General features: G+C 37.6%; 1 protein-coding gene across 3 annotated transcripts in view; it reads left to right on the top strand.

Moving 5' to 3' along the window:
• MTMR10 (myotubularin related protein 10) overlaps positions 1-24,443 on the top strand; it is a 37,742-nt gene extending 13,299 nt beyond the window's left edge. For all 3 annotated transcript variants that reach the window (XM_074917675.1, XM_074917678.1, XM_074917677.1), the window contains 14 exons: positions 1,429-1,565; positions 2,679-2,751; positions 4,842-4,984; positions 14,120-14,210; positions 16,640-16,814; positions 17,242-17,329; positions 17,499-17,587; positions 18,572-18,702; positions 18,825-18,894; positions 19,091-19,161; positions 20,017-20,186; positions 21,487-21,657; positions 22,569-22,751; positions 23,299-24,443. In XM_074917675.1, the coding sequence (XP_074773776.1) occupies positions 1,429-1,565; positions 2,679-2,751; positions 4,842-4,984; positions 14,120-14,210; positions 16,640-16,814; positions 17,242-17,329; positions 17,499-17,587; positions 18,572-18,702; positions 18,825-18,894; positions 19,091-19,161; positions 20,017-20,186; positions 21,487-21,657; positions 22,569-22,751; positions 23,299-23,898 (2,192 nt within the window). In that variant the 3' untranslated portion in view covers positions 23,899-24,443. The remainder of the gene's footprint in view (positions 1-1,428; positions 1,566-2,678; positions 2,752-4,841; positions 4,985-14,119; positions 14,211-16,639; positions 16,815-17,241; positions 17,330-17,498; positions 17,588-18,571; positions 18,703-18,824; positions 18,895-19,090; positions 19,162-20,016; positions 20,187-21,486; positions 21,658-22,568; positions 22,752-23,298) is intronic.
• The last annotated feature ends 1,364 nt before the right edge of the window (positions 24,444-25,807 follow it).

Genomic DNA, 25,807 nt, shown 5'->3' with positions numbered 1-25,807 from the left:
AGAAATTTTTGTAGCTGTTGATCACAACTGAACTAAACACAGGGACTCAGTTTGCTGCTGCTCTTAGTGACTTCCAGGCTGATGCCTAATTACATTGGGGGCAAGAGAGCTAGTAGGGTAGCTTGGCTAAAGAATTTAGGATGAGGACTATGTGCGGAGACTGGACTAGCAAAAGGTACGTTTCCGCTCAAGCATTTGGAATGCTAAAGACAGTTCTTTGAAGTTATGGTTACTTGGGTGCAGTGATAACTACCCAAGGGAAATACCTTTTCTAGATCAGGAGACAGATGGGAAATTTACTCAAAGCTATATCCATACTTACTGGACATACAGATAACTGATTACTGCTTATAGTCACCCAAAGAACGGACTCTTTCTTGCAAAGCACAGGACACTGAGATAATTGTGAAATAAATGATTCTAGGCAACTGGGACACTAAATATACCCAGCCTGTTAACAAGCAAACTAGGCTTTAGCAATCTTTAGTCCTTAGTCTTTTTGAAACAAAAACATACAGACAGTATAAAAATCACTCTTCTCTTGAACACACTTCCACTCCCACACTATTTAAATAGACAGCAGCAGAAGGAGGTAGTTGATCTGATGACAGAAGCAAAAGCCTTATACAGGAGTAAAATAAATGACCAAGTTAATTTCCTGAAGTAAGAATGAAATTACTATTTAGCTTTCGGAAACCTCTGTTGTGGAACTAAAAAGTAACGTGATGTAGTGATTTATTTACTTTTTCTTTTTAAATGGTCCTCAGTCTCATTTGCCTCTATGCTTTTTTTTATTTCACAGCTTATCCCAGATGAATTAGCTTTTTTTAAAATTCAATTGGGTTTTCTGTTTTGCAAAAGAAAATTATTGATCTCTTTCCTTAGATGCCTGCAGTAGAAACTTGAAAATACTGAAGTGTTTAGTGTGGTTTTTCTGTTTTTTCTTTTATGAAATCACCTGAAAATCTGTTTATAAATGCAAAACTAGATGTAGACTGATTATTCTGACTTCATGAATTTCATAAAGCTCTCTAAAGTACTTAACAATAGCCAGCTAATTTCAATTTTTTAAATAAATACTATCTGAAGTACATGAATGTTTGCCTTTGTTTAAAGGACAGTGTTGTCCACACCAGTGAATTTTTAATAGTGAAGAATTGCAGATTTTTGATTTCTGGGCATAAGGAAAGTGGTATGTTGTGGTTTGGGGTTTTTTGCTTTTAACTACTGCACAATATTGTCTGGTTTGGAAAAGTGGTTTTCTCCCTGGACTGGTGTTAGTTAAACTCCAGATTTATCCAGAGGAGGTGTAAAACTTGAAACAGGTAAATTTAGGGACTTCTTGGTACTACAGATTTACCTACAAGATTGTTTCACCTACAAGATTTATATAGGTTTATCTTTTCCACTTTGCTGTTTCTGTTTTAGGTGAAATTGTGGTAAATGAAGTAAATTTTGTAAGAAAATGCATTGCAACAGATACAAGTCAATATGACCTGTGGGGCAAATTGGTTTGCACTAACTTCAAGATTTCCTTTATTACGGATGACCCAATGCCACTACAGGTTTGTATTACTCACATTACTACATCATGACAACAAATGTGATAGGTAGAATGGATTTAATTAGAATATAGTAAATTTGTCTCATAAATTATATAAATATGATGCCTTCTAAAACAAAGCAGGCTAAATGATGAGGTTCCACTGTCCTATTCTTACTGTTGCTATTCCATCCCTTCATTGAGAATATCAGAACAGAGGAAGTTTGGTATGGAAGTACAGCCAGCTCTATTTACCTCTGTTGATGGAGGCTTCATTGGGAAGTGATTTCACAAAAGACAAAGCAGCAATTATATAAAAACATCTTCCTCCTTGAAGAAGGTAGTTGCAAATGTTCCTTTTGACTAGACAAGTGTCAGATCAGCAAAGCCGTTCGTTTGTCCAGGTTTAATTGGCATTACTGACAGAGGACAAAGTAGTTGAAGCAACAAGAAAAGGGGGGCAAGAAAGCAAGCCTTTGTCAAACCACAACATGTGACGTTCAAAACCTCAGGTTTTGAAATGCACAGCATATGCTACTGTTTGGAAATTCAAGTTGAGCTGTGTTACTTCCAGTAGAGTTTTCACTTTCATTTTGGGCTTTTAAAAGAAACACTCCATTAACTAGGTGTGCATAAAGCTCTGAAAGTAGATAGCTGTTTGTTCAGTAATGGTTAGCAAGCTTGACCAAAGCTACTTCAAAAAATTAATTTTTGACATGAGGTAGTTGTCAAAACTTGTTTTGGAAAGCTGAATTAATACTCTTTCTTTCTATGGTTAAAGTAATAGTTGGCGATTTTTTTTTTTTTTTTTTTAATATCATGTATATATGTATATATATTTTACACTTCAGATTGCATTGAATTTCTACCAGTAATTTTTGAGGCTGGTAAATTCAGTGCAAGTAGTGGGGTTATTTAGCATATTTCCACTGAGGTTTCTAAATGGTTTGGTGTGCATTCACCAACATCAGAGCTGTTTCCACAACCTCTAATTGCCTGTGAATAGGCAAGGGTGGTACACATCAGAACAGTCTAGGCATGCCTGATTTTTATCACCGTTTCTTCAAAGTTGTGCTGTGTATCTGGTTGTGAACTGCAGAACTGCAATTAATGACTATGAGTTCATATGTTTCAGAAATTCCATTATAAAAACCTCCTCCTTGGTGAACATGATGTCCCACTAACATGCATTGAGCAGATTGTCACAGGTATGTCAAAAATAGTTAAGTACGATGTTGGGCTTTAAATTTAGTTCAAAACTGTTACCTGCTTGTTACGTTGTGCAGAACTGTTGACACTTAATCTTCCCTGATTTGAAGAATTTGGTTTATTTAAAATTAGGGTAAAAGCCTTAAAAGTTGTGCAGGAGATGTATTTAGTTGGGTCTTTATATTGGTTTTTAAATTTAAGTACAATGCTGAATCAACAGGTGTCTATCTAGGATAGACCCCTGTTATAGCAGTATAAAATTTTGTTAGCAACTTTTTTATATTTGAGCATCTGAATCTCTTCCAAAAAGCTCATCACTTACACAATTTACACATAGCTGGCATATCTGACATAAATGCTCGTGTTTTTCAGTCTTGTCTGATTCTTAGCAAGTTAGGAGCTAGTGGTCCTCAAAAATCTACAAATGAAAACAGGCATCTTAATCTGAAGAAATAACTTAAAATACTTACTTTGAAGAACCACTTTTTGTTTCGGTGGATACTTTGTGCTAACCTGTTTGTTAAGAAGAATGTTTTTCATCTTGTAATTGAAGAATTGCATATAAGTGATAATTTTTCAAATCTTGATTATGATGTGGACTGTTAAATACTTGATTTTCTGACTGTAGGTAGCTTAAATCATTACTTACAAGTTTTAAGTGCCCAAATTTATCCAGTAATCCATTTCTACTCTGGAAGCTGGTTGTAATTACTGTAAAAAGATTAATGTGTATCTGAGGGAGAATGTTATGAAGAAATGCTATTTTTTAAAGGAAGAGGTGCTATTGACCTGTCATATGGTCTTGCACTGGCCCACATTTGTTGCCCCTTTTCAAAAATACCAGGTAGAGGTGACAAAATGGTAGCAGTATTGCAAATCTGTTAACACCAGTTTTGTATGGAGAGATGTTGATAAATGGGGTGTTGCAGTATTTTCTTTTACCGTCTCATACAAATGCTCATAGTAAATTCTACTAAACAGGGGGGAAAAGCCAGCCAACCTCGAATCATTTCTATTAATTATGTCTTCTGTCACATAAAGAGTGATGTTCCTAAATGGCAGAGGGCTACAGATAGCTTTTATTTTAAAACTTGAGGGCTAGCGGATTCTAGATTATGCTTTTGTGCATGTTTACCCAAACTGTCAAATAGCATGAAAGTTTGCAGTTTCATTAGAAGAATGGTAGAAGTTCTCTAAGAACCCTTTCTGTTTCGCTTTTCCACCAAGGTTTGAAGCTCTTTAGCTCCTGCCACACACTTGAGATTATTCTTTGTTCTTCTGTTATGCAGGTTTACCCTAAATTTAGTGAACCATAAGCTTTTACTAATGGGAATTAAGGGGATGTTTTTCACCCATACTGCAGAAGAGGTTGCTGATGGTTGTTATATTGAAGGTGAATAGGTGGAGGTGTCCCTGAGTTCCCTGGAAGTACTCAAGTTTAACCCAGAAGATACCTGCAACCAGGTTGCTATGTCAATATAATCACTCTACAGCTACATGCCCCTGTTTTCCCAGTTACCACAAATAAAATCTCTGGGGCTTCTGTGATGCTTCCTTTTAACAACTTAATTTTCTCTGTTTGAAAAGGAGATACATAGGCCAAGACACAGCCTGTCTATGCAGGTTCTAGACCAGCTGGCAATTTACTGTACTTACATTCTTGAGTTTTATCTAAGAAACAAAGAGTTAATCTTAGTCTTAACTCCAGCACTTTCTTATATATCCAAGTAAAAAAAAAAAAACTTCTAAAAACTCAGTGCATGTGCTATTTACTGTGCATCAGAAGGGCACTGTGCCATGCACAATTAACTGGGAACAAAAATTGCTCTTGGGAATACTGTGTGTTAATTTCTTGTTTGTGAAGTTGTTGATGGACAAAAATAACCTGAGCATACAGGAAACAGTAATTCAGCCACATTTTGAAAGAAGGTTGATAACAGGAGGACCTTAGATTTTCTACCTCAAATGAAAAGTTGAAATATACTATTAAATGAAAAACTGCTGGTAGCGTATTACTCTGTCTGTTTGAGTCAGTCTTGTGTTGTATCCTTACAAAACAGAGTCCAATAACTTTGTCCTTTCTTTACAGTGAATGACACCAAGAGGAAGCAGAAGGTCCTTGGTCCCAACCAAAAACTTAAATTTAATCCAACTGAATTAATAATTTATTGCAAAGACTTCCGTATTGTCAGATTTCGTTTTGATGAAGCAGGTCCCGAAAGTGCGAAAAAGGTATTCTATCTTCTTATGAAATCTTGCCTTGTAGTCACTACATGTAGCAACAGTTGTGCCAATAAGAACATTTTGGTTTATGTTTTGATAGAGAAGTAGAGGGGGAAGAATTGCAAATTAATCACATTCTGTTACAGGAGAATATCTAGATTTTTACAGTCAAAATTATTAGGTAAATATTTAACATGATGTATTAACTGTTTCTTTTAATGCAAGATAAATCTGTGTTTCTTAACATATCTGTTGTACTTCTAAAAATTACTTATTAGACAAATATTTTTAAAGACTGGAATCTGAATACTGCATTGCAGCTGTACAACAGATATTTATGTTTTTATGGAAATTGTTTGAAACTTTGATACATTTTCTGAAAGTCATAAGGTCATAAGGTTAATTTACCCATAGGTAAAGTGTATTAAGTTATGTACACTCTTCTTATTTGCTTCACACAGCAAGTTCTCTAGCAAGCTCTTGGAATCAGTTTGTCTAATCTACACAAAACTGTGCTCTTTCTCAACATTTTGTTAGAAAAGACTTGTATACCTCTTGACAAGAGGAATTACTTCTGTCTGTACATTGCTAGAAATTTCATTCCTTCCCCAGTTTTAACACTTGTCATAAGTCTCAACAAAAGCATACACTGTTACTTAACCGGGTAAGGTCCAGAGCAGTTTCCGCCAATCAGTGACGGTTAGTTCACCAGCTTCCTGCTGGATCGCTGCCATAGGTGGAGTTACGGCTCCTCTGACCTCCATGGCACCACTGCATGGCCAGGCATGGCACAGCAATCGTTTCATAAGGAATGACCCAGTTTGCTCACAGAGCTTAAGAATTCCCCTTCTCAGTAGGATAAAGTTTGGGCTTAAGCCTGTAAGTCCTAAGAACCATCTGCTCAGACATAAGTCTGCAGTTATCAACTTGAGTAACTGATGAACCAGTTCATCACTTTTTCACCTTTTACCCTCTCAGAGGTCCATGGGCAGAAGCCCAGTAATGAAGCAGACCATTCTTCCTCTCAGCTTTTCTATGTTCCTCCCTGCTTGCTGTCTTTGCTGTTTGTAACCTTTCATATTTGGCAATCTTTCTGCAGTCAATTCACCTTTCACAGCTTCTCTGAAATCTTCCTGGAGCAGCCTGTCTACTGCAGTATCGTTATAGCGGTTGTTTCTAATTGGCTGTTGCAGCTAAGAAGAGTGATTAGCCTGGAGGAGTGAGGAAGAGAGCATAAACTCAGCATCTCATTAACACTTTTTGTGCTGTATTTACTTATGCAAGAGCAAAAGGAGAAACCTTTTTATGAAGGCGCTTGTTTTATACATTTATAATTACATCATCTGACATGATTTCTTTTGATAGGAAGAACAGCTAGTTCTAGAGATCAGAAGGATCTGAAGCTGTGTGGTTGTAAAGATAGTGCTGTTGGTGACTAAAAGTGTAACAGCTGCCATTCTCAAGTATCAGAATGCTCTTACTAGAGGAGTGGAAGAAAACTTGCACAAATCATATCATCAGCTGTGTTGCTACTGTTGCAGTTTTGACGCATCAAGGAGTTACTGCAGCTTTGTGTGGGTGTATCACAGAAGCACATTTATACTGAAGGGAGATAAGGTTCTGTTAATCTAATGTTTCCATAATAACGTTATTCTGTGACCATTAATACAAATGTCTAAAACCATGAGATCCTTTGATCAGGTTTCTTCTATCAGGATTTTGTGTAAATTATTTGGGGATGCTGGTGAACACAACTAGAATGGTCTACAGAGCATACTGAATAGAGTTATTTTGTTCTTTGTGGTATTTAAATAGCATTCTAGCACCACACTCTCGAAAGATTTTATCTGGTTTCTGTTTATGCCATTCAAGTAATACATATTAGCAATGTTATCCTGATGTTTAAAAACAAAAGAAGGTGGTTCGGCCTCATTATACTTCTGGAAGACCTCTTTAGTATTTATTTACATCCAGCTATTTGTGCACGAAAACATTGGTAGCTGTCTACTTGGAAATAATTGTGTGTGCATAACTTTTGTAGGGAGGACTGAGACCTAAAGTGTAACTGAGTTCTGATAAGAGGGAATTCCTGCTCTTCTCTTCAGCTGAGTGTGCTAGAACTGTCTTCTGACCGAGAGAATGTTGTAGTAGAGAACTGAGTGTAGTCAGAGGTGCTGGATGGGAGGGGCCTGTGGCGATCACCTGGTCTGCCTTTCTCTTCAGAGCTGCCAGGATTAGATCATGTTGGCTTGGATTTATCCAGTTTTATCTTAGAACCACCAGCGATGGAGAGCCTTGTCTCTCTGTGGGTAACCTGTTTCAGTGCTGCATGTTTTTTCTGATATCCAGCGGGAATGTCACAAGATGAGTTTCTGGCTCCTGCCTCTTATGTCATCTGGCAAGACTGAGTAACTGTAACTACCTTCCTGGTGGTGGTTTCCTGCAGTCTCATTATTGATAAATGAGCCCCATTTCTTCAGAAGATGTACTTCAGGACCGTAGCCACCTTGGTAGCCCACCATGGGACCCTCACCAGCTTCTTGTCTTTTCTTTTGACCTGGGGGTCTAATCTCCAGTCATCTCTGAGAAAAATCAAAATAATTCTCAGATATATTTTTTTCCTCACAAACTTGCTTATGCTCATTTTGGAGCTAGATATGAAGGTTTCCTGAGTAAAAAAAATTAACTGGATAAATTGTAGTTACATGTTTTATGAAAGTTTTCATGGGTGCTTCGAGTTGAGAAACTGCAGAACTCAGTTTCTGTTGGAATCAGTGAATTGTGCAGGCTATAATGAAAATCATGTCTGAAGTATTTATGACTGCAGCGTTTCTGAATAAGGGTTTTTTTTTTTCCACTTGTGTTTAAAATAAGCAGAAGGGAAAGCGATGTTACAGTTAGCGTTACAATCTCTGTTCTGTAAAGCAAGAGACCTGCATGTTAGTGCTTTATAAAGAGCATCTTTTAGCAAATTTTACATAAATAGTCAGCTATACAAATCAGAGCAGGGAGATTTGTAACTAAATGTCACTTTGGTATACAGAGGAATATCATTCTGTGAATAAAACACTGGTAGGTCAAAATGAAATACCTACCTACTAAAATATACACTTCAACTATGGGAGTACAAACTCTAACCTGTTGCCAGATGCTAGCAAATGTTCTGTGTAGAGCAACAGTTAAAGAAATAAAAACAACACGCTTGATAATTACTATTTAAAAATGAACTTTAAATAGATGGAATAGTTACAAGGGGAACACATACTAACTTTATACGTTTAAGTAATTTGATTTATGCATAGTTCCTTGAAAGTAATGGAAATACTCATCAACATTCAGTTACGTAAATTGGTGTTGGCAAAGAGAATGTAATCTGTTCCTAAGAAAGTACCTATATTTGGTGAACAGGGCATAAGTGAGAATAACCCTTACTGATTAAGCTGCCTTACTAGAATAGAGAGTATTGAGTCTCTTCTTGGTAGTAAGTGTGGGAGAAAAGGCTTCAAGTGTGAAAGCAGTCAAGCTTCAGATGTGGACAGTCTGACTTGATTACATACAGACATGATGTGTGGGTAATACTGGTAGAACTTTCAGAGTTTACCTAATCTACCTTTAAGCAGAAACAAATTGCAGGAACACATTGGATTTTGAGGTGAATTAGTTTATTTTGGGGTAAATTACTGAGAAGCTTTAAAATCAGTTCTATTAGAAAAAATACCTTCAACATCAGTTGCAGCTGATACATGCTAATAAAATACTGTCTCAACATTAACCAGTCAAGTAAATATTTTCCTCCTCACTTTTATTAATGGATATTTGGGAGACAAGAGTTAAGGGGTAATAGAGGGAATGGAAATTCACACTCATCACTATTTAGTAGTTCAGTTCTGTTTTGTCTCTAAAATAAAGCTATAGAGTCTCCAAAGGAAGGAAAGCCAGATGGGTGTGGGAGGAAGTGGAGGATGGGGAAGCAAGGGTAAGCAAGTTGGGGAAGTCTTAAGTTAGGCAGTGGGAAAGAAGAAGCATTTCACATTCCTTAAAAGAAAAGGAATTACTTTGTTCCAAAAATCACAACAGACAGTCAAAGTGAAAACTCCTGCTAATTTCTAGCCACTACAGTATGTGACATTAGGCAAAGAAATGAAAACGTATGAAAAGGTGAGGCTTTAGATCTTACAACTGTTAGATGATGAATAGTGTGTTGCCTCACCACGCATATGAATCTTGGCAGTGCACCGGAATGGCACACACCCTATAATCTCCTGTTTCCTAAATATATCTCCATTTTCTCAGTCCCTTTCTCTTCTGGAACTCCCTCAGTTCTTTTCCTTCAGGGGACCTATTTAAATGAGTATGAGAGCAGTTTCAGAAACACATGCTTAATGAAAACAGAAGGAAAATTATTTATCTCAAATCTTGTTTCCTGTGCAATCAGAACTAGCCTTCTCACACGTCATAACACTTGGAATGGAGCGGAACAGTTTTTTCCTAACTGTTATGAAGAATGGTATGAAACTCAGTTTTGAACAAATGATTCTGACCCTTTCTAATGTCTTCCTGCCTTCCCCTCCCTCCCAACTTCTGTATTACCTTGTTCTAATTGTTTATACAAATCACAAAATTGGTAATATCTCAAGACACTGTAAATGCATGAGAAAATGCTATTATCATTATGGTCTTTGGAGTGGGATTGGAGGGGGTGAAGAAAACTTTTTTCAGAAGTAAACTTATCTAAAGATATTTTTAAAAATAGTTTAGTAAAGACATTTTTTAAAATGTATGTTAATATTCCTTTTAAGGCTTAGGAAACCTGTACTTAGAATTCAAATGCATTCTTAACAAGGATTCCGATATATAAAAAGTTACTTCACCTTCTGAAATCCTTGTATTGTTTCCTCTTGTGTAGATGAGTTGTACTCAAACCAAATTAAGTATTCTGTATAGCTGGTATTGGAATTCTTATAGAAGTGGGGAAAAAAGAGTACTTCTCAATTAGACAATTGATAGCTTAGCAGCTAGGAGAACATGCACGATGGGTAGGGCTGAAAGTCCTGTTACCTGAAATCTTATTTTCCCAAGAATACTTTGTGCCTAGGAATATTAACAAATTCCGTCTGTGGGACTTGAGCTGATCTAGTTGCATGACTGTCTACTACAGGTGTCTTACTAGGAATTGCAGTAGGAAAGGAGAATATCCTTCCAGTGACTTCATAAGATGGATATCCTGACTTAGGGAAGGAGGTGGAATGCAGGGCTATACTAACCTAGCACATCTTAAATGTGACTGTTCAAAACTTTTCCAAGAGCGGTAGCAATATTTTGAAGGTCTTGTCCTTGGTAAAATTTCTGTTGAAAAAGAGGAGGGCTTGCCCTGAAAAGTATTATTAATTTTTCTCAGATAAGGGTTGAACAGAGGACACTGACATAGGGAAATGGCCTTTGTACTATGAAATAATTACAGCCATTGTGTTTACTGCTTTTAATAAATGAACTTTCCAACAAGCAGCCTATTCTCTTGTTATTTGACTGAGCCTAAATATCTTCAGCTTTATACAATTGTAAATTGGCAAGAATGCCAAACATTTTTCAGTTTGATATGAGAACATTTCCTGTAAAACATGTTTGCCTTCCAATTTAAGAGCTTTCTAGTTATGGTGATAATCTGCTGAGATCTGTGGAATGTGCTTGTCTTTTGAAACTTTCAGACAATAAAACTACTATATGGTTTTAGTGAGAAATAAACTGAAAATGAGTATGTCTTTAATACTTTTTTAGTGTATATATGAGTGTAATTTATCTAAAATGTAAAAGGGAAGACAGTAATAGGTAAATATACTACTTTTTAATAACAGCAATAGAGGTCCTGAACCTGTATTGTAATCTACAGGTGTATTGTTGCACCCATGCAATACCTGGTATTGAGAGTGATGTCTATACTGTGGAATGCCTGTGAGCATTTCTCAGCTGCTGGGTTCAAAAGCACAGCTATGGCCTCATATGCTTACCATCTCCCCCCCACCAATTTTACCCCTTGTAACACAGCGCACACATACTCTCTTTCTCAAATGCGGCAAGTAAATAACAGATTTCAGCTGCTGCTTTTAAAAATAGGTTTTACTGTATTTCTACTGTTATTTGGCAGTGCAATGAAATTTAATGTCTTGCAGTTCATCCTCAAGCCTTGAGAGTAGAACAGTGTAGTTGAAAGGCTTTCATCTTTCACTCCCATAAATGAAGATGAGTAACTCTGTTAATATCAGTTAGTGTAGCGAAAAGTTACATAGAAAAATGGAAATCAAAATGTGTATTGTGCATACACAGTTTTCCATTTTGTTTCATTGTGAGTGAAAGGCAAAAACAGTCTGTTAGAGGAGGCCAAGTATAATCAAATAGCTGGCTTCTTCAGCTTTGATTTATACATTTAAATAACAAGATTTAATAAAATGTGCATGGCTTCCAGTTAATCATTGTAGTTCTTAAGTTTTGCCAAATCCTGGAAATAAACGTACACTAGTTCATTTGAAAAGTCTTGCTAGACTAGCTCCTAGTGAATCTTTTACTGTTTGGGCCTTTTAGGGGGGTCCTGTTCCACACATCCCCCTCACCCCCCACCTCCCTGGAATGTTGCATTCTCTATTTTCTTTTGCAGTTTCATTGTAGAACTGGAAGTGTGGGGAGAAAACTTAAAGAAACTGTTTTTCTAAGACTTGATAGGCATTTTTTTGTTGGGGAATGTTTGTGAAAAACCATTTTCAACTCAAGTTAGTCTATAGTCATTACTGGTTTTATAAATAGTAAGAAATGTCCCCATCAAAAGCCAAAGTAAATAAAAATATGGCGAAGGTTCCATAATGCCATATATATTGTACACAAGCGAGTAAAACTACAATTAATTTTCCCCATGCAGAATTCAAGTTTCTTCCCTGTGGCACCACGCTGCCCGTAGTAGTATTTGTTCAGTTGTGTGTCATGCATATCTTTTATGTCTATGACCATAAGAAAACTTACCTTCAGTAACAGAAAACAACTTATTGGATGCACAGGATGTTTTTCAAAACTAATATCCAAAACTGCTAAGCAGTGTTAACTTGGGTCAGCATGTTGCCAACTGTAAAATGTCATAGAGAGTTGAAGGGAAGGAAGAAAATGGAAAGGAACAATTTTAGGTGGTAATAATATCAACTTATACTGTGTCTTTGTCCCTAATTAAAAGCTTTGTCATATGGAATTTCTGTATCTGAACATGTAGCATAGAGTTTTGTGTTTCATAACCTCCTTTTCATTAAGTATTCTCTCTAGAGGTAAGGCAGGTACATTTTAGTAAAATGGAGAAGCAAATACTGAGGGAAGAAGGCAAAGGTAAAGACTCCAAATCCAGTCCTGAAGTTTGGAGAATAACAGTGGCAATCTCTGCTTCAGAGGCTTTTTACTTCATGAATTTGATTCTTATAGACACTAGGGGTTTTTTGTCAATTTTTTTTGTATTTATTAGTGAATATCCACATTTAAAGAGGCAAAGGCTAGCACAGCTTGACTGTATTTGAAGTCTCGTATCTAATCTTAAACCATGTCCTTCACTCTTAATTTTAATAATCTTAGGGTTCTACCAAAATGAACAATTTATATGGGTAGAAAACTAGTTTCTTATGTGATGCTGGTTTTGAGACTGTTGCAAAGAATGTGAAGACTGGGGCAAGACTTTCCTTGTGCACCAGGTTAATCTCTGCTGTTCTGAGGAGGCATCACTCTTACTTTAAATCTCTGCTGAGTTTCCCTTCCCAGGGCAGGGCTTGTGACTCAGCCTGGTTAAACCTGGTTAATGCATCAGCTTGTCAGAGACAGTGTTGGAGCTTGCTATAAACCTGCAGGCATCTAGAAGTTATGGATGTGTTTCTTTGGTGAATGAAATCGTCATCTGGGACAGAACCTACAAGGGCTAGGCTGAAATTTAATGAAGATGACATCTTGCTACCCTGGCTGATGTTTCAGTTCTCAGGATCAGCTGGGTACTGGGAAGGGGGTGATTACTGGCATGTTTAATTAACTGTAGGTCCCACACACTTGACAAAAGGACCTACTCTAAAACTTCACTTTTTATCGAAATTGGAGATTGATGGAGAATCTTTGGTCTGCCATTCAGCTGACAAACTACAAGTGACTAACATGAAAACATCTCCCACTGTGAATTACTTATTTCCAAGTAACTTGGGGAAAAGTGCTTTATTGCTGAACAGTTTGTGTTTGATTTATATTCATCAATGCCCTTCATAATTTTGCAATATAACTTAATGAGATGCAAGATTGACATACACGCCCTGGAAGTCTTCAGAGCGACTTCCTGTCTTCCCTTCTAAGAGCAGAAAGTTTTGAAGGTTGAGTTTTGGGTAGCATAGAGTGGTGTGCCTCCTGCCTATATGGGGTGAACTAGTGGAAAAGATAATGAAAAATTAACTCGATACAAACTTTTGGTTAAATATGATACTTTAGAGAAGAACCGAGAGGACTTTTATAAAGGGAAAACACACTTCAAGAACCTGTTGAAGTGTTGGAAAATATCTTGGTAAAATTTCATTACATGCTTTCTCTTTTTATCCTCTTCTCTAAGGATTGATTGCTGGCCATGGCAGGAACACAGTGCTAGGTTGGACCTTTTGAACTGACTTAGTATGGCCATTCTTACATCCTTGTGCTTTGTTGACAAGTACTCTTTATTTGAAGAAAAAAATTATTTCTCAAAAGACCAGTTACAAATGAGACTTTGCTGTACTGTGCTCACCACTAGTGTGTTGTGCTTTTTTCTTTTCTGTTCTCCTTCTGTATGCAGGTGGGCAAGCACATCACAGTAGCTCCAAGTCCTTGCTTGTCTCTGTTGATACAGAGAATCATGTTTAGGGATGCTTCATGCTGGCTGACTTTTCTTGCTAAAACTTAGTCCACCCTTACCAGTTAATCACTCTTGATAGATGGTCATGAACTCATCTAGTATGATTACAGTAATGGTCTCTTGCTAAATAGGTTTAAAATACAGAATTAAAACATCAGAAGACTGATTTTTAACTTTTGCTCTGCATATTTTATACTGTCATAATTAAGGGCAATAAATTTTGCAGCTATAAATAACAGTAACAAATTATTCTTTCTTAGGTGTGCCTTGCAATAGCTCATTATTCTCAGCCAACGGATCTTCAGCTTCTCTTTGCATTTGAGTATGTTGGAGAAATATATCATAATCCAGGTGAGTATGAAAATATTTTCTTTTTTTTTTTCCTATTTCATAATATGTCATTTTAGCAAGACTTCTGTCTAGAAGCAGTGGCAAAAAGCATTTGAGGCTTTCTCCAGGGATGATAAAATTGGCTTGTCCTGCACCCAACCGCTTACTTTGGTTTATAAGTCACTCATTGTGATAGACATTAACAACCAAATTGAAGGAAATGTCTTTTCTGTCTGAAACAAACCAAAACTACCTATGTCAGCACTTATGTCAGCATGAATACTCATATTTCTCAATTCACGCTTCGATCCTCCTATTGTATGTCTATATTGGTACTCTAGGTACCTAGCTAATCTCCCAGCAGGCAGGCTTGTTCACCTGCCCTTCTCTTGGGAATAAGTTTCTCTTCTGGTGGTATTGCAGGAGGATTTGTGCAACTTGGGACTCCATACCTTCTTTCCTAGAGGCTTACTAGGCAGTTCTTACCACTCAAAACCTCCACCACCCCTGCTGAGCTGGAGCACACCCTCTCTGCTCAAGGCCAATCTCCAACTGAACCTTGTCAGTTAGGTAAGCCTGAAAAAGATGCCTTTGGAACTTGATTTCTAGTGTAATGCTGTGCGGTCACTGCTTAGTGTTCCCCAGCCAATACACAGCTGAAAACCATCAGTTCTAGCATAACAAGCCTCCAAATAAAGTGCCATTGATGTAGTTCTGTGGTACTGAAATATTTACTCAGCAGCTGGCACTAGAAACCACTGATCTGCCTGTTAACAAAATTTGAATGTTGTGGAATTATGAGCTCAGGCCTTCAAATTTGCACAAAAATGCATGTTTTTCATTCAGGTGCCTACATGACTGCCCTGTGCATGCACAAGAATAAGTGTGCATAAGTGTGCATGTGATTATATTGCACACATAATTACACATACAATTTCTTACCTGATAAAACTTGGGCACTCATTAAAACCCAGGTACTTTAGTCTTATAAAGTAATAGGGATGAAGCCACTTTGGAGATAAAATTACAATAAAATGTTGGAGTGTGAACAAAATGTTAGTCTGTCACAAAGTTGCCTTTACTCTGTACTTAAAATACCATTTGCTTTATTGAAAAATACCTAGTGGAAGAATTACATAAGGTGGGTAAAAAACATTGTTCCTCTGGAGCAGCAGACCAGAATGCCAAAAGACAGTTGTTCTGCTGTGCTGCAGTTGCTGGAGAAAAGTTTGAAATACTTCTGCTTTGGGTTGGGGTTTTTTTTGTTGTTGTGAACCCTGGTGTTTGTAGCATAGAACTCTGGCTTTGCACTTTTAATTCCAGCACTGTGTTTTATGACTCTACTCCTCATAGTCCCAGTAAAATAAAAGTTGAGATGCTGTCTTTGTGATTCTTGAGGAACATAAAGAGCCTCCATTGCTCTGCTGTGTATGTACATCATTTTTTCCCAGGCTGTATTTGATAATTATATATCCTGCCATTGAACAGTAAAACGATAACATTTTTTGTTAACTATCATATTTCTCTGTATACACTGAACAACTACTTCATTCTGATTTTAGGCCAGTTTTCTTCTGAAAAACAGAAGCAGTCTGAGTACTAGTGCAAGAATGAAGTTGATAGATGCAGAAAGTAGAAACTACACAGTCAGTGATATGACAGTAGAGCCATAACGCTATATTCTGCTTTGTTTGGGCAGGCACGTCTTTACAGACTCCTGCTAAAGCTAGGAGCTTGCATGGGGGAGGTAATAGGGTCGAGTCTCAGTTTATTTCACTTCCATCTAAAAATGCATCTCCAAGCATCAAGAAACAAAATGTAGTTGTCTTCGACACAGCTGACTGCCTTCTTGGCACCTAAACAATAACCAGCAAAGGAGATCCTTCCATATTAGTAACAGACTATATAATCTTCTTGGTCCCTAGCCACAAAAGGTCATCTTTATGTGTGGATGTAAAAATCTCTCTGTAAAAAAATGTATATATATTTTTTTTTTTAACCTGACCTTCAATTTATTTTATCTGCTGTTAATCCAGCAGTCATTTAAAGCTTTTGGAATGATATAATTTTTATTTTACTTTCTTCATAAGGGACCTAATTAAAGGGTAGCCTATAAAGGGTTCATGTTTTTAAAACATTGCTAACTTTGACATGTTGAAGAGAGAAATCCTGAGATAACATTTATTCCTGAGTATTAGTATGTCTTGCTTTCTGTTAAGCAGCACAACATACCAATTTTCTGTTGCTTCTCTGTTGAAATTGCAGGAAAAAATACATTTACATCTTCACATATCGCGAAGCTGTCATTAAATCACTGACCTGTGATAATACAAAAATAGGGAGGGTTAGTCCTGATGGTAGTGGCTCATTCTTGTAATCAGGAAGATGAAGAGTTTAGGGTTTTTTTCTCTCTTTTTTTAAATGTGCATTGATGAATGTTCTTTTCCTAGCAAAGAAGGTGAATGGAATAGACCCAGGAGGTGGTGGTGGTGGCATCGGCAGTGCCAGTGGTCAGCAGACGCCTTTGTTTGAAACTTACTCTGATTGGGATAGAGAAATCAAAAGGACAGGTGCATCAGAGTGGAGAGTTTGTTCAGTCAATGAAGGTTATATGATATCTACTTGGTAAGTTTCTCTTACAACACAAGTAGACAAAAGCAAGGCTATTGTACTGTTTTTTCCTGTCTCCTCTACCAAAGCCTCCATCCTACCTGACTCTGCACTTCACCTCTTAAATGTGCCACTTGCTGGAGAGGCCCTCAGTTGAAAAATCCTGCAAATGCTGTCATTAAAAAATGTGTAATATTTTGGCATCTGTTGCTTTTGTGCATTTGTACCTCCCTCTGAAACATGCACGTTTCTAAACAAATACATCTCAGCTGTAGCAGTGGTACGTAAGATCATGCATACAGGACAAGCAGTTAGCACTGCAGCTTTAGGGGCTGGTGCACTATAGTTTAACAGAGTTGGTAAGACAGCATTGCAACAAGAGGAAAGCTGGTAAAATATATAGGGAAAAGTAACCTTTTGTATCATATTTTTTTTCCCCAAGCCTTCCAGAATATTTTGTGGTTCCATCTTCCTTAGCAGATCAAGACCTTAAGCTATACTCCTACTCTTTTATTGGGAGACGAATGCCAGTAAGTGTAGTCTTTATTCTGTTACTGTTCTTGATCATTGTACAATATTAATCTTAAAGATATGTATGCCAGTTAACATCGTTTTGTGTGTAACATTAGGAAAAAAAAATGCTATAGAATAATGCTAACCTTCATTATTGTTTCTTTTGTGTTTTTTTTCCCATTTTAGTTATGGTCCTGGAATCACCCTAACGGGAGTGCCCTTGTAAGAATGGCCAACATTAAAGACGTGTTGCAACAAAGAAGAATTGATCAAAGGTAAATGATTTTTTATGTTATTCTTAATTAGACATGCAGGATAACACAAGTGGTGACTATGTGCAACATACAGCAGCAGTTTGTAATTGAGAGCATACTTGCTTCATAAGGTTGTAGTGCAACAGCTTTTGAGAAACTGTTCTCTGACTATAGTGCTGGTACAGCTCCTATTCAAGGTCTGCTTCAGTTTTGAATACTGAATAATTTTTCAGATTTTAAGGGATGTTAATTTTTTAGGTGGCTAGTCATTCAGATGGCAAGGATCAGACTCAGTCAGTTAAAAGGATCAGAATTAATCTTTTCTATCGATGTTACTATAATACAACTTTTTGGTGGAGATTTTCTTACCTGCTTCTGAAAGACAAAACTATTTAATTTATTAGTGGCATTGGGAAATACATTTCTATAGATTTAGTGCCACAATGCACACAGTATTTCTGTGAAATATTTGTCATTCACTGTCCTTGATGAAAGATGAAAGCATTTAGAGCCTCACAGAAGTAGTTTACTAGCTTGGTATGTTTTGTTCTTTGTTTTAATTTGTAAGGTGACTTTTTGTAGTAGTACAAACACCTGGATTATGTGTGTTAGGTTGGAGCTCAGAGTTTTATTTGAAACCCTGTCTGATTTCCTGGCTTTATAAGCTTCATATATGTTCTGTTTATTTAGTGTAGATAAGTTCTAAAAATCTGGAAAACTAAAAATTAAATAGAGCTATTTAACTGTAAGTCATCCTCAGATTTTCATTTCTGAAACATGTTGTTTAATGATACAGCATTTCCATTTTTTTGTTTTGTAACTAGTCAATAGCTTTGTGGCAGGAGCAATATAAAAATATATGAATATAAAGTATTAAACTTTTTTTTAAAATAAGGTGCACGTTTTATGTGGCTTTAGTTGTTTGCAGTAAAGACTATCATGTTTCTTGAAAGACTGTTTCTCTCCTTGCCAATAATGAAATGTCTGTTTCTTTTTCTTACTTAGGATTTGTAATGCAATAACTCGAAGCCATCCCCTGAGAAGTGACGTTTACAAATCTGATCTGGACAAGTGTCTCCCAAACATCCAGGAAATCCAGGCTGCACATATCAAACTCAAACAGCTCTGTGTTAATGGTATGTTGGACTGTCCTTTCATAGTGGTTATTTTCTTGAAATCCAACAAATTCTGATAGATCTGGCTAACAGGAATATTTACTTGAAGTTGTTCTGCAATGTAATTACTTTCCTTGTTGCAGAGCCTTTTGAAGAAACTGAAGAGAAGTGGCTATCCTCACTGGAAAATACTCACTGGTTAGAGTATATTAGGTGTGTACCATTAGTAAAATGATGATTAATGAGATGTGAAAAACTTTCACCAGTATAAATAAGCAGTGAATCAGTTGAAGGATTCTCTATTTTAATATGAGTTAGGTAAATATAGATATCTCAAATATTTTTTCTTCTAGAGCATGAACCAGTTATATTAACTGTTGTATCACTTTCTTTTCCTGTTCCTGTCTAGATCGTTTCTTAGGCATTCTGCTGAGCTTGTATATATGATGGAGTGTAAGCATGTTTCTGTAATTCTGCAAGGTAATACAACCATATAACAATTCTTAGCATTAGTATAATAATACAGATAAACAAATTTAGATAAACTTTTAATCTTGTACATAAAACCCATCACTTCAAAATATTTTAGGCATTTGAAGAGCTAGAAATGAAAACAATTTTGTTACCTAGCTGAACTGTAGTGTAGTCCATAGCATCAAAGAAATATTCCACTTTGAGTCTTTGTGAGTTTTATTCTGATTTTATCAGAATAAATTTTAGGGTGAACTTCTGTGCTGTGTTAATTGGGCTAATATTCCTTGCATAAGCAATATCAGTTTTACTCAAAGGTTCTATATACAAAAGTATTTTACTAACAGTGGCTGCTGTTGTGTAAAGTGCAAACAGATATTCCAGGAAAAAAAGATACTGAAAAACTTGTTCGTATTGAGATCAGTAATGTTGTAATTTTACAAGACCCATTCAGCTGGTATATCTCACTCTCCTTGTACAATGGCCTTCCTAAAACTGCTTCAGGGTGGGAAATATGGTGAAAATTTCCAGCAAAATGAACACTCTCCTTCTCATTACATGTTGGTTTAAATACCAGCTGTTTGGATGGGTATTTTGTTCTTGATGAATGTGTTGTTGTGCTGGATACTGCAGGAACCTTTTCTATAGTATGAGTCTCAGTTTAAAAAAAAAAAAAGGTTGTTTTATTCTTTTAGGTTTTTTTTGAAACTATGAGAACAATTACAGCAGCAAAAAGCATGTTTTAAAAGAAATTCAAAGCGGAACAGTAGACGTAGTTGCCACTTTTTGCTCTTTGAGATCTAATTCTGTATATGTGCATGTATACTGTACATATTTCATACATTCTTGGTGTGTTATTCGCAGAGGAAGAGGGACGGGACCTGAGCTGTCTTGCTGCTTCTCTCATTCAAGTCATGCTGGACCCCTATTTTCGAACAATTGTTGGATTTCAAAGCTTAATACAGAAGGAATGGGTCATGGCGGGATATCAGTTTTTAGATAGGTGTAACCACTTAAAGAGATCTGACAAAGAGGTAAAAATTAATTGTATTTGTATGTGATAACAGTATCTGGTTAATACCGGCCTGAACATTTATTCACACAGAAATCTAAAAGTAAAAATGTTTTTTAATACTTTCAAATCTTATGAAACTAATGTCAAAGAAAACGAGTCTTTGTCCAGGATAGACACATTTTCTTCATCCCCTGTAGCCATGTGAGGATCAGTGAAACACCAGGTGCAAATCAGATGTTGCTGGGTTTTTGTGTTGCTTCAGTGTTAATGTATGAAAAAGTCCCACTGTTACAAATGGTAGCACAGCCCACATTTAAAATTAAATGAAAGGAGATTAGAGGTGGTTTTGGAGGGGGTGGGTTGGTTGGTTGTTTTACCAGGGGTATCCATTTTCATCCCTGTTCTTTTGAATGCAAAGACCTATCAATATGCAGTACTTTTTGAAGTATTGAGCTGATAGAGAAGCACAGCAGCTTTATGAACTGATACACAGCTGCCAAACAGATTAACAGAGGGTAGCACAGTGCTTGATTTTCAGTCTTTCCAGCTAATCTTATTTGGCCTCTTCATTGCAAAGGAAACACTTGTAATTGCAGTTGGAAAAATAGAGGACCCTAGGTTAGCAGCCTTTGTCAGGGACAATGCTCAAGAGCAGTAGAAAGCAAGATCCCCGGAGAGCAGAGCCAGCAGGTAAACCAGGGACACTGAGCACTAAGCAGAGAAGATGCCTGAAGGGCTAAAGGAAGAGAAATGCCAAGGGGGAAATGATGAGAAAGCAGATATTTTGACCCTATATTTCTAAAGCTTCTGATAAATGATGGTTTATACTTTTGCCATTTGTGGGCCACTGTGGGAAGAGCTAGACAGTGCAGTGAGAAGGTAACATGGCTGAATCATAAGCTCTCCTGTAATTTCAAACAAGAAGGAAGTATATACGTTGTGAAAATAAGACCAGGTAGTGAGGAAGGCTCATACAAGCACTAATCTAGAATTTATGACGGACATACAAGATGGCAGAAAGCATTTTTGTAGCTACATCAGTATGAAGAGAGCCCAGGAAAGAACTGACTGGCTTCTTACCATGAGGGAAGGCTGTGGAAAGGTAATGCTGAGAGAGCCACCTGACATAATTGCTTGTAAAAGTGGCTAAACAGAAATACAGGGTATTCCAGTTGCATAAAATACTCCAAAGAGTTTACCCTGTTGAGGAATGTACCAGAGGTGTAGCTAAATACCCTGATGGAGCACTAACTGCAAAGAAATTGGTATGACTTGGGAAAAGCTTATGTTCAATCTAATAATTCTGTTTCTTTTCTCAGTCTCCTTTGTTCTTGATGTTTCTTGACTGTGTTTGGCAGCTGCTAGAACAATACCCAGCAGCCTTCGAGTTTTCTGAAATGTACTTGACTATATTGTACGACAGTGCACGTATCTCATTGTTTGGCACTTTCCTTTTCAATTGTCCTCATCAGCGAGTAAAGGAAAGCACTGTGAGTATGAAGTGTTGCACCTGCTTTTCAAATAGGAGACTTCAGCATGCCCTTCTGGAAATAACACCATCTCAGCTAAATGGTATTCCTTTGTATTTTTCAAAATGTCACACTCCGTTTGGGGCAAAATATTCAGCTCCCCAGATGAATATGATCAGAATGTCCTTTCAGGTGATCTTTGCATAGACAATAACTAACTATTCAGGAAGAAAGTCTGTTAATTTATTTTTCATTTTTTTCTAGAAAAGCATTGTTATTGTACATTCTTATTTGTACTCCTCTAGGAAACAGATTTATATCCGAAACTGATGAAGTAGAATGACAGGCAATAAATACAATTTCACACTTCAGGCAAATTTTATAATCTCTTGACATAATTGTTTAAATAGTTGAAAAAGATGGGAAAGACTGTGTAAAGTTCAAATAGTAATGCACAATGAAGGTATTTAGAAAACTGAACACTTAAAACTTGTTTTGGAAAACTGGAGCTTCTCAGAACTGTGTGTAGAAAACTTTTGATGACTGATGAAGTAAAGCTTACTTAATTGTTAAATATTTTCCCTTTAAAGTTGTAGGTGGCTACCTTAAAAGGAAGCAGAGCATTGAGGGACCATCAGTGTATTCTCAGAATAATCGTTTGGGGTGTTTAACAAATTCACTATATAATTGAAAAGTAATTTTTGCTAGGTGAGCAGTAGTCCTGCCTCTGCATTGCACAAATGAAAAAAGAGGGTAGCTGTTTTCTCCAGCAGCAGACAGTCTTGCTGCTCAGTTGCTTTGGTCCGCAGCCACCTCTAAATTATATTCCTGCTCTTCATTGCCCAATAGTTATGCACTGGTTTACAATTAAGATTTGTGAATAAGCCTGTTCTCTTTGATTTTTAATATGCCTGAATGTTAACTTCTTGCAGGAATTTGCCATAAGCAAAAATATTCAGCTGGGTGATGAGAAAGGCCTCAAATTTCCTTGTGTTTGGGACTGGTCTCTTCAGTTTACAAGCAGGGATCGCCTGCTCTTCCACAACCCTTTGTATATTGGCAAGAGCGCACCATGTGTACAAAATGGAGCAGTGAAAACTTTCAAACGCTCAAAGGTAACTATAGTGATGTCTGTCTGTGAATAGACTGTTTCTGTGCTTAACCATAAGGTGTTAATGCTTAAAAATTTAGAGTCATATAGTGTTTTACACTCTCAGTTTAGCAATAGGAGCATTAATTCTCTTAGCTTCCCAGCCTGAAGAAATTATTTTCTGTAGAAGTAAAAATGTGCACTGTTAAGCTTTGTGTTCCAGGGCATTTTCTGATACAACTGAGCTCGCTGCCAACATTTGCATTAGTTCACCGATGAAAAAGTGATGAGATGCCACTTTTTTTCCCCAGGGTTGTCATTTTTTTCAGTGAATACTGATGAATTCAATCATTCATTGTTTTAGAAAGTCTAGAAAACATATGTATTTCTTTTTAAAGGCCACGAGTAGTCACAGTTTGCCCTCTGAGCCCTGTAGTGGCATCTCATAAGCTCAGAACTGTTTAAAGGTCACGTCATTTCTCTGGATGATGTGTCCTAGCAGCTCAGGGAAATCTGCTCTTCTGCTATTTATTTCATAAAACCGGAAAATTACTGGTATTTATTTTCTATAGAAAAACTACAGCTCCACATTGCGAGGTGTCCCCCCAGCACTAAAAAATGGAATCATCAATGAGCAAGAGTTCCTTCCAAGAAGAAACTCTCTGATACTAAAACTGAAACCAGACTTTCTACAGCAAACGGAGAGTCAGAGCAACAGTATGGAGCAGTACTTCAGAGACTGGTTTGCAAAGCCCGTTGATTTGCACGGCATAATTCTACCCCATATCTCTGGAACACAAATAAAACTGTGGAAACTCTGCTACTTCCGGTGGGTTCCCGAGGCCCAGATTAACCACGGTGGCTTCATCACTGCTTTCCATAAAGTTTCTTTGCTGGCAGATGAAGTAGACATGTTAAACCGGAATCTTCGGCAGTACAAAAGCAACTCTTCTTTGCAAGGCAACTGCTCGGAACTGGATCAAAGCAGGATGTACTTCAGAGCAAATAGTTTAAATGACACCTCTGGGGCCCCAGACTTTCTCTCCTCCTCATTCCCATTTTCTCCTGTAGGGAACCTGTGCAGACGGAGCATTCTGGGAACACCTTTAAGTAAATTTTTAAGTGGTGCCAAAATCTGGCTGTCCACTGAGACACTTGCAAATGAAGATTAAGATGATGCAATGGCTTAAAGGTTTGGGGAGAACACAGCATATCATTTTGTCTTTTCTAAGTTAACACTGCTAAATGAGGTATTGAAAGCTGTAATAATTTTTATATACAAACATTACGTAAGTTTTGCACAAATATTTAAAAGCAAAGCGAGTGATGCTTCAAATCGCACAATTTTGTCTTTAGTAGTTCTCATCTTCTAGAGCTTCTGGTCCCTAATCCCTTCTGTGTTTTTGTGGTTTGGCTCATTATATGCGGTGGAGCATTTCATTAGCTAATTGAAAGGCTTGCTGTGGTCATTAATGAGGGTTCTGCTTGAAATATCTTTTTTCTCAGATAGTGACTGAAGTGACTCTTGTGTCAAAACAGCTTGGCAGATTTGATTTAGGAGTTAGGTGCAGTGGACACAGGCCGACAGCTGAAATCTGGGAACAAACTATTTTACCAGATTGCCTTTTTAGGAAGAATATTTATATGCATACATACATACATACTAATGTTCTGTGACTTGATCACTTTACATCTGTGTTAATGCAGTGTGTATCCATGGAGGGGGGGTGGGTGGGGGGGTCCCTTCTCTTTCTCTCCCCAAAATGTATTCATTAACATTTAGTCAGATTTATGCTCCTTGTCATTAGCTTGACTTTAGACTATAGGAATCAACTTCAGGACGATGCACTGTTAACCTTAAAACATTTACTGTAGATTTAGTAGTGTAGTAGCTTTAGAAGTGCCTTTAATTGGGAGGAAACAGTAGCAAGGTTACTCTAATGCAGCTGACCTCTCCCCCTCAACTTCTTATAACAGACTGTTATGGTAAGTTCTTGTTCTACCCCCTGCCTCCCCACTCCATTTCTGGAAATAACAGGCAGCCTGCTCAAGAGATGGGAAGTTTTTCCTCTTTAAGGTTAATCTTGTTTGTGGGTCTCACGAGAGCCTCACTCTTTCATATAAGCACCTCAGATACTCAGCATTATATCCCTGCATGGATCCTGATCCCTGCCAGCCCTCTCTGCTTCCTGTTGTAGGATGAAGGAGCTCTCAGCAGAATTCAGCGCTGCTGGTCCCGGAAAGGAGGACATGCTCGAGGTGGCCAAATCCGTGGGGGTGCTAGTGCTGTTGTCACTTGTAGGCAGGTGCTGGGAGGAGGGAGGTTAGTGGTGCCTTCTTTCTGCGTACTGCGTGTCCAGATGGACAGGGCAATGGACAACCACTGCTTGAGGGAATGAAACCCAACAGGCTCCCTCTGCTTAATGCAGCAGCCTCCTCTTTGCTCTAAAACCTTTTAAATGATACCTCTCCCCAGATGCTATGCCAGAAAGAGCCTCAAGTTTCATAGGGAGAAAAAAGTATACTGGGAGGGTGGAGGAATAGTAATGTGTCACTCTCATAGGCTTCTGTTGACTACCTTCTCTTAACAGTGAGGCTGCATTTTGTATTGACTGATGGCTGTGTGAAACACAAACGGTATTGAACCAACCCTGTGCTGCTTTTCAGGTGCTGACTCACAAAGTCAGGCACCGAAGGCCTCGTGTGGCAGGCTAGAAGCTATTCTCAGTTATCGGGGGGCAGCTGTATGAGGACAATACACAGGTTTTTTTAAAAAAGGCAGGGAGGGATAGAATTGCGAGCTCTTCATTTGTTTGTAAAACCAAGCTGGTCTTCAGCACAGCCTAAATCACAGTGTGCATTTTGGATGTCTAAGATTGTTCAAGTATTTATTTCAGAGAATATGCATCTGGAGTGGCCTTACAGGCGCAGGCTTTGTGCCAGAGAAGCGTGGTGCACACAGCACCGTGTTTCCCCGGGCTAGAAGCTACCTGACCTGCAGAGCTGTTGGGGGGCACTGGCTGTGCCGCCTTCTCACATGGTCTTCGGTTTGGTGAGGATAAGTGGGCAGTTTCATTGTAA

Source organism: Athene noctua, chromosome 13 (genome assembly GCF_965140245.1).
Source record: "Athene noctua chromosome 13, bAthNoc1.hap1.1, whole genome shotgun sequence".
Classification (NCBI taxonomy): Eukaryota; Metazoa; Chordata; class Aves; order Strigiformes; family Strigidae; genus Athene; species Athene noctua.
Note: the sequence above shows the minus strand (reverse complement) of the source record. Positions and strands in the feature narration are given on the sequence as shown.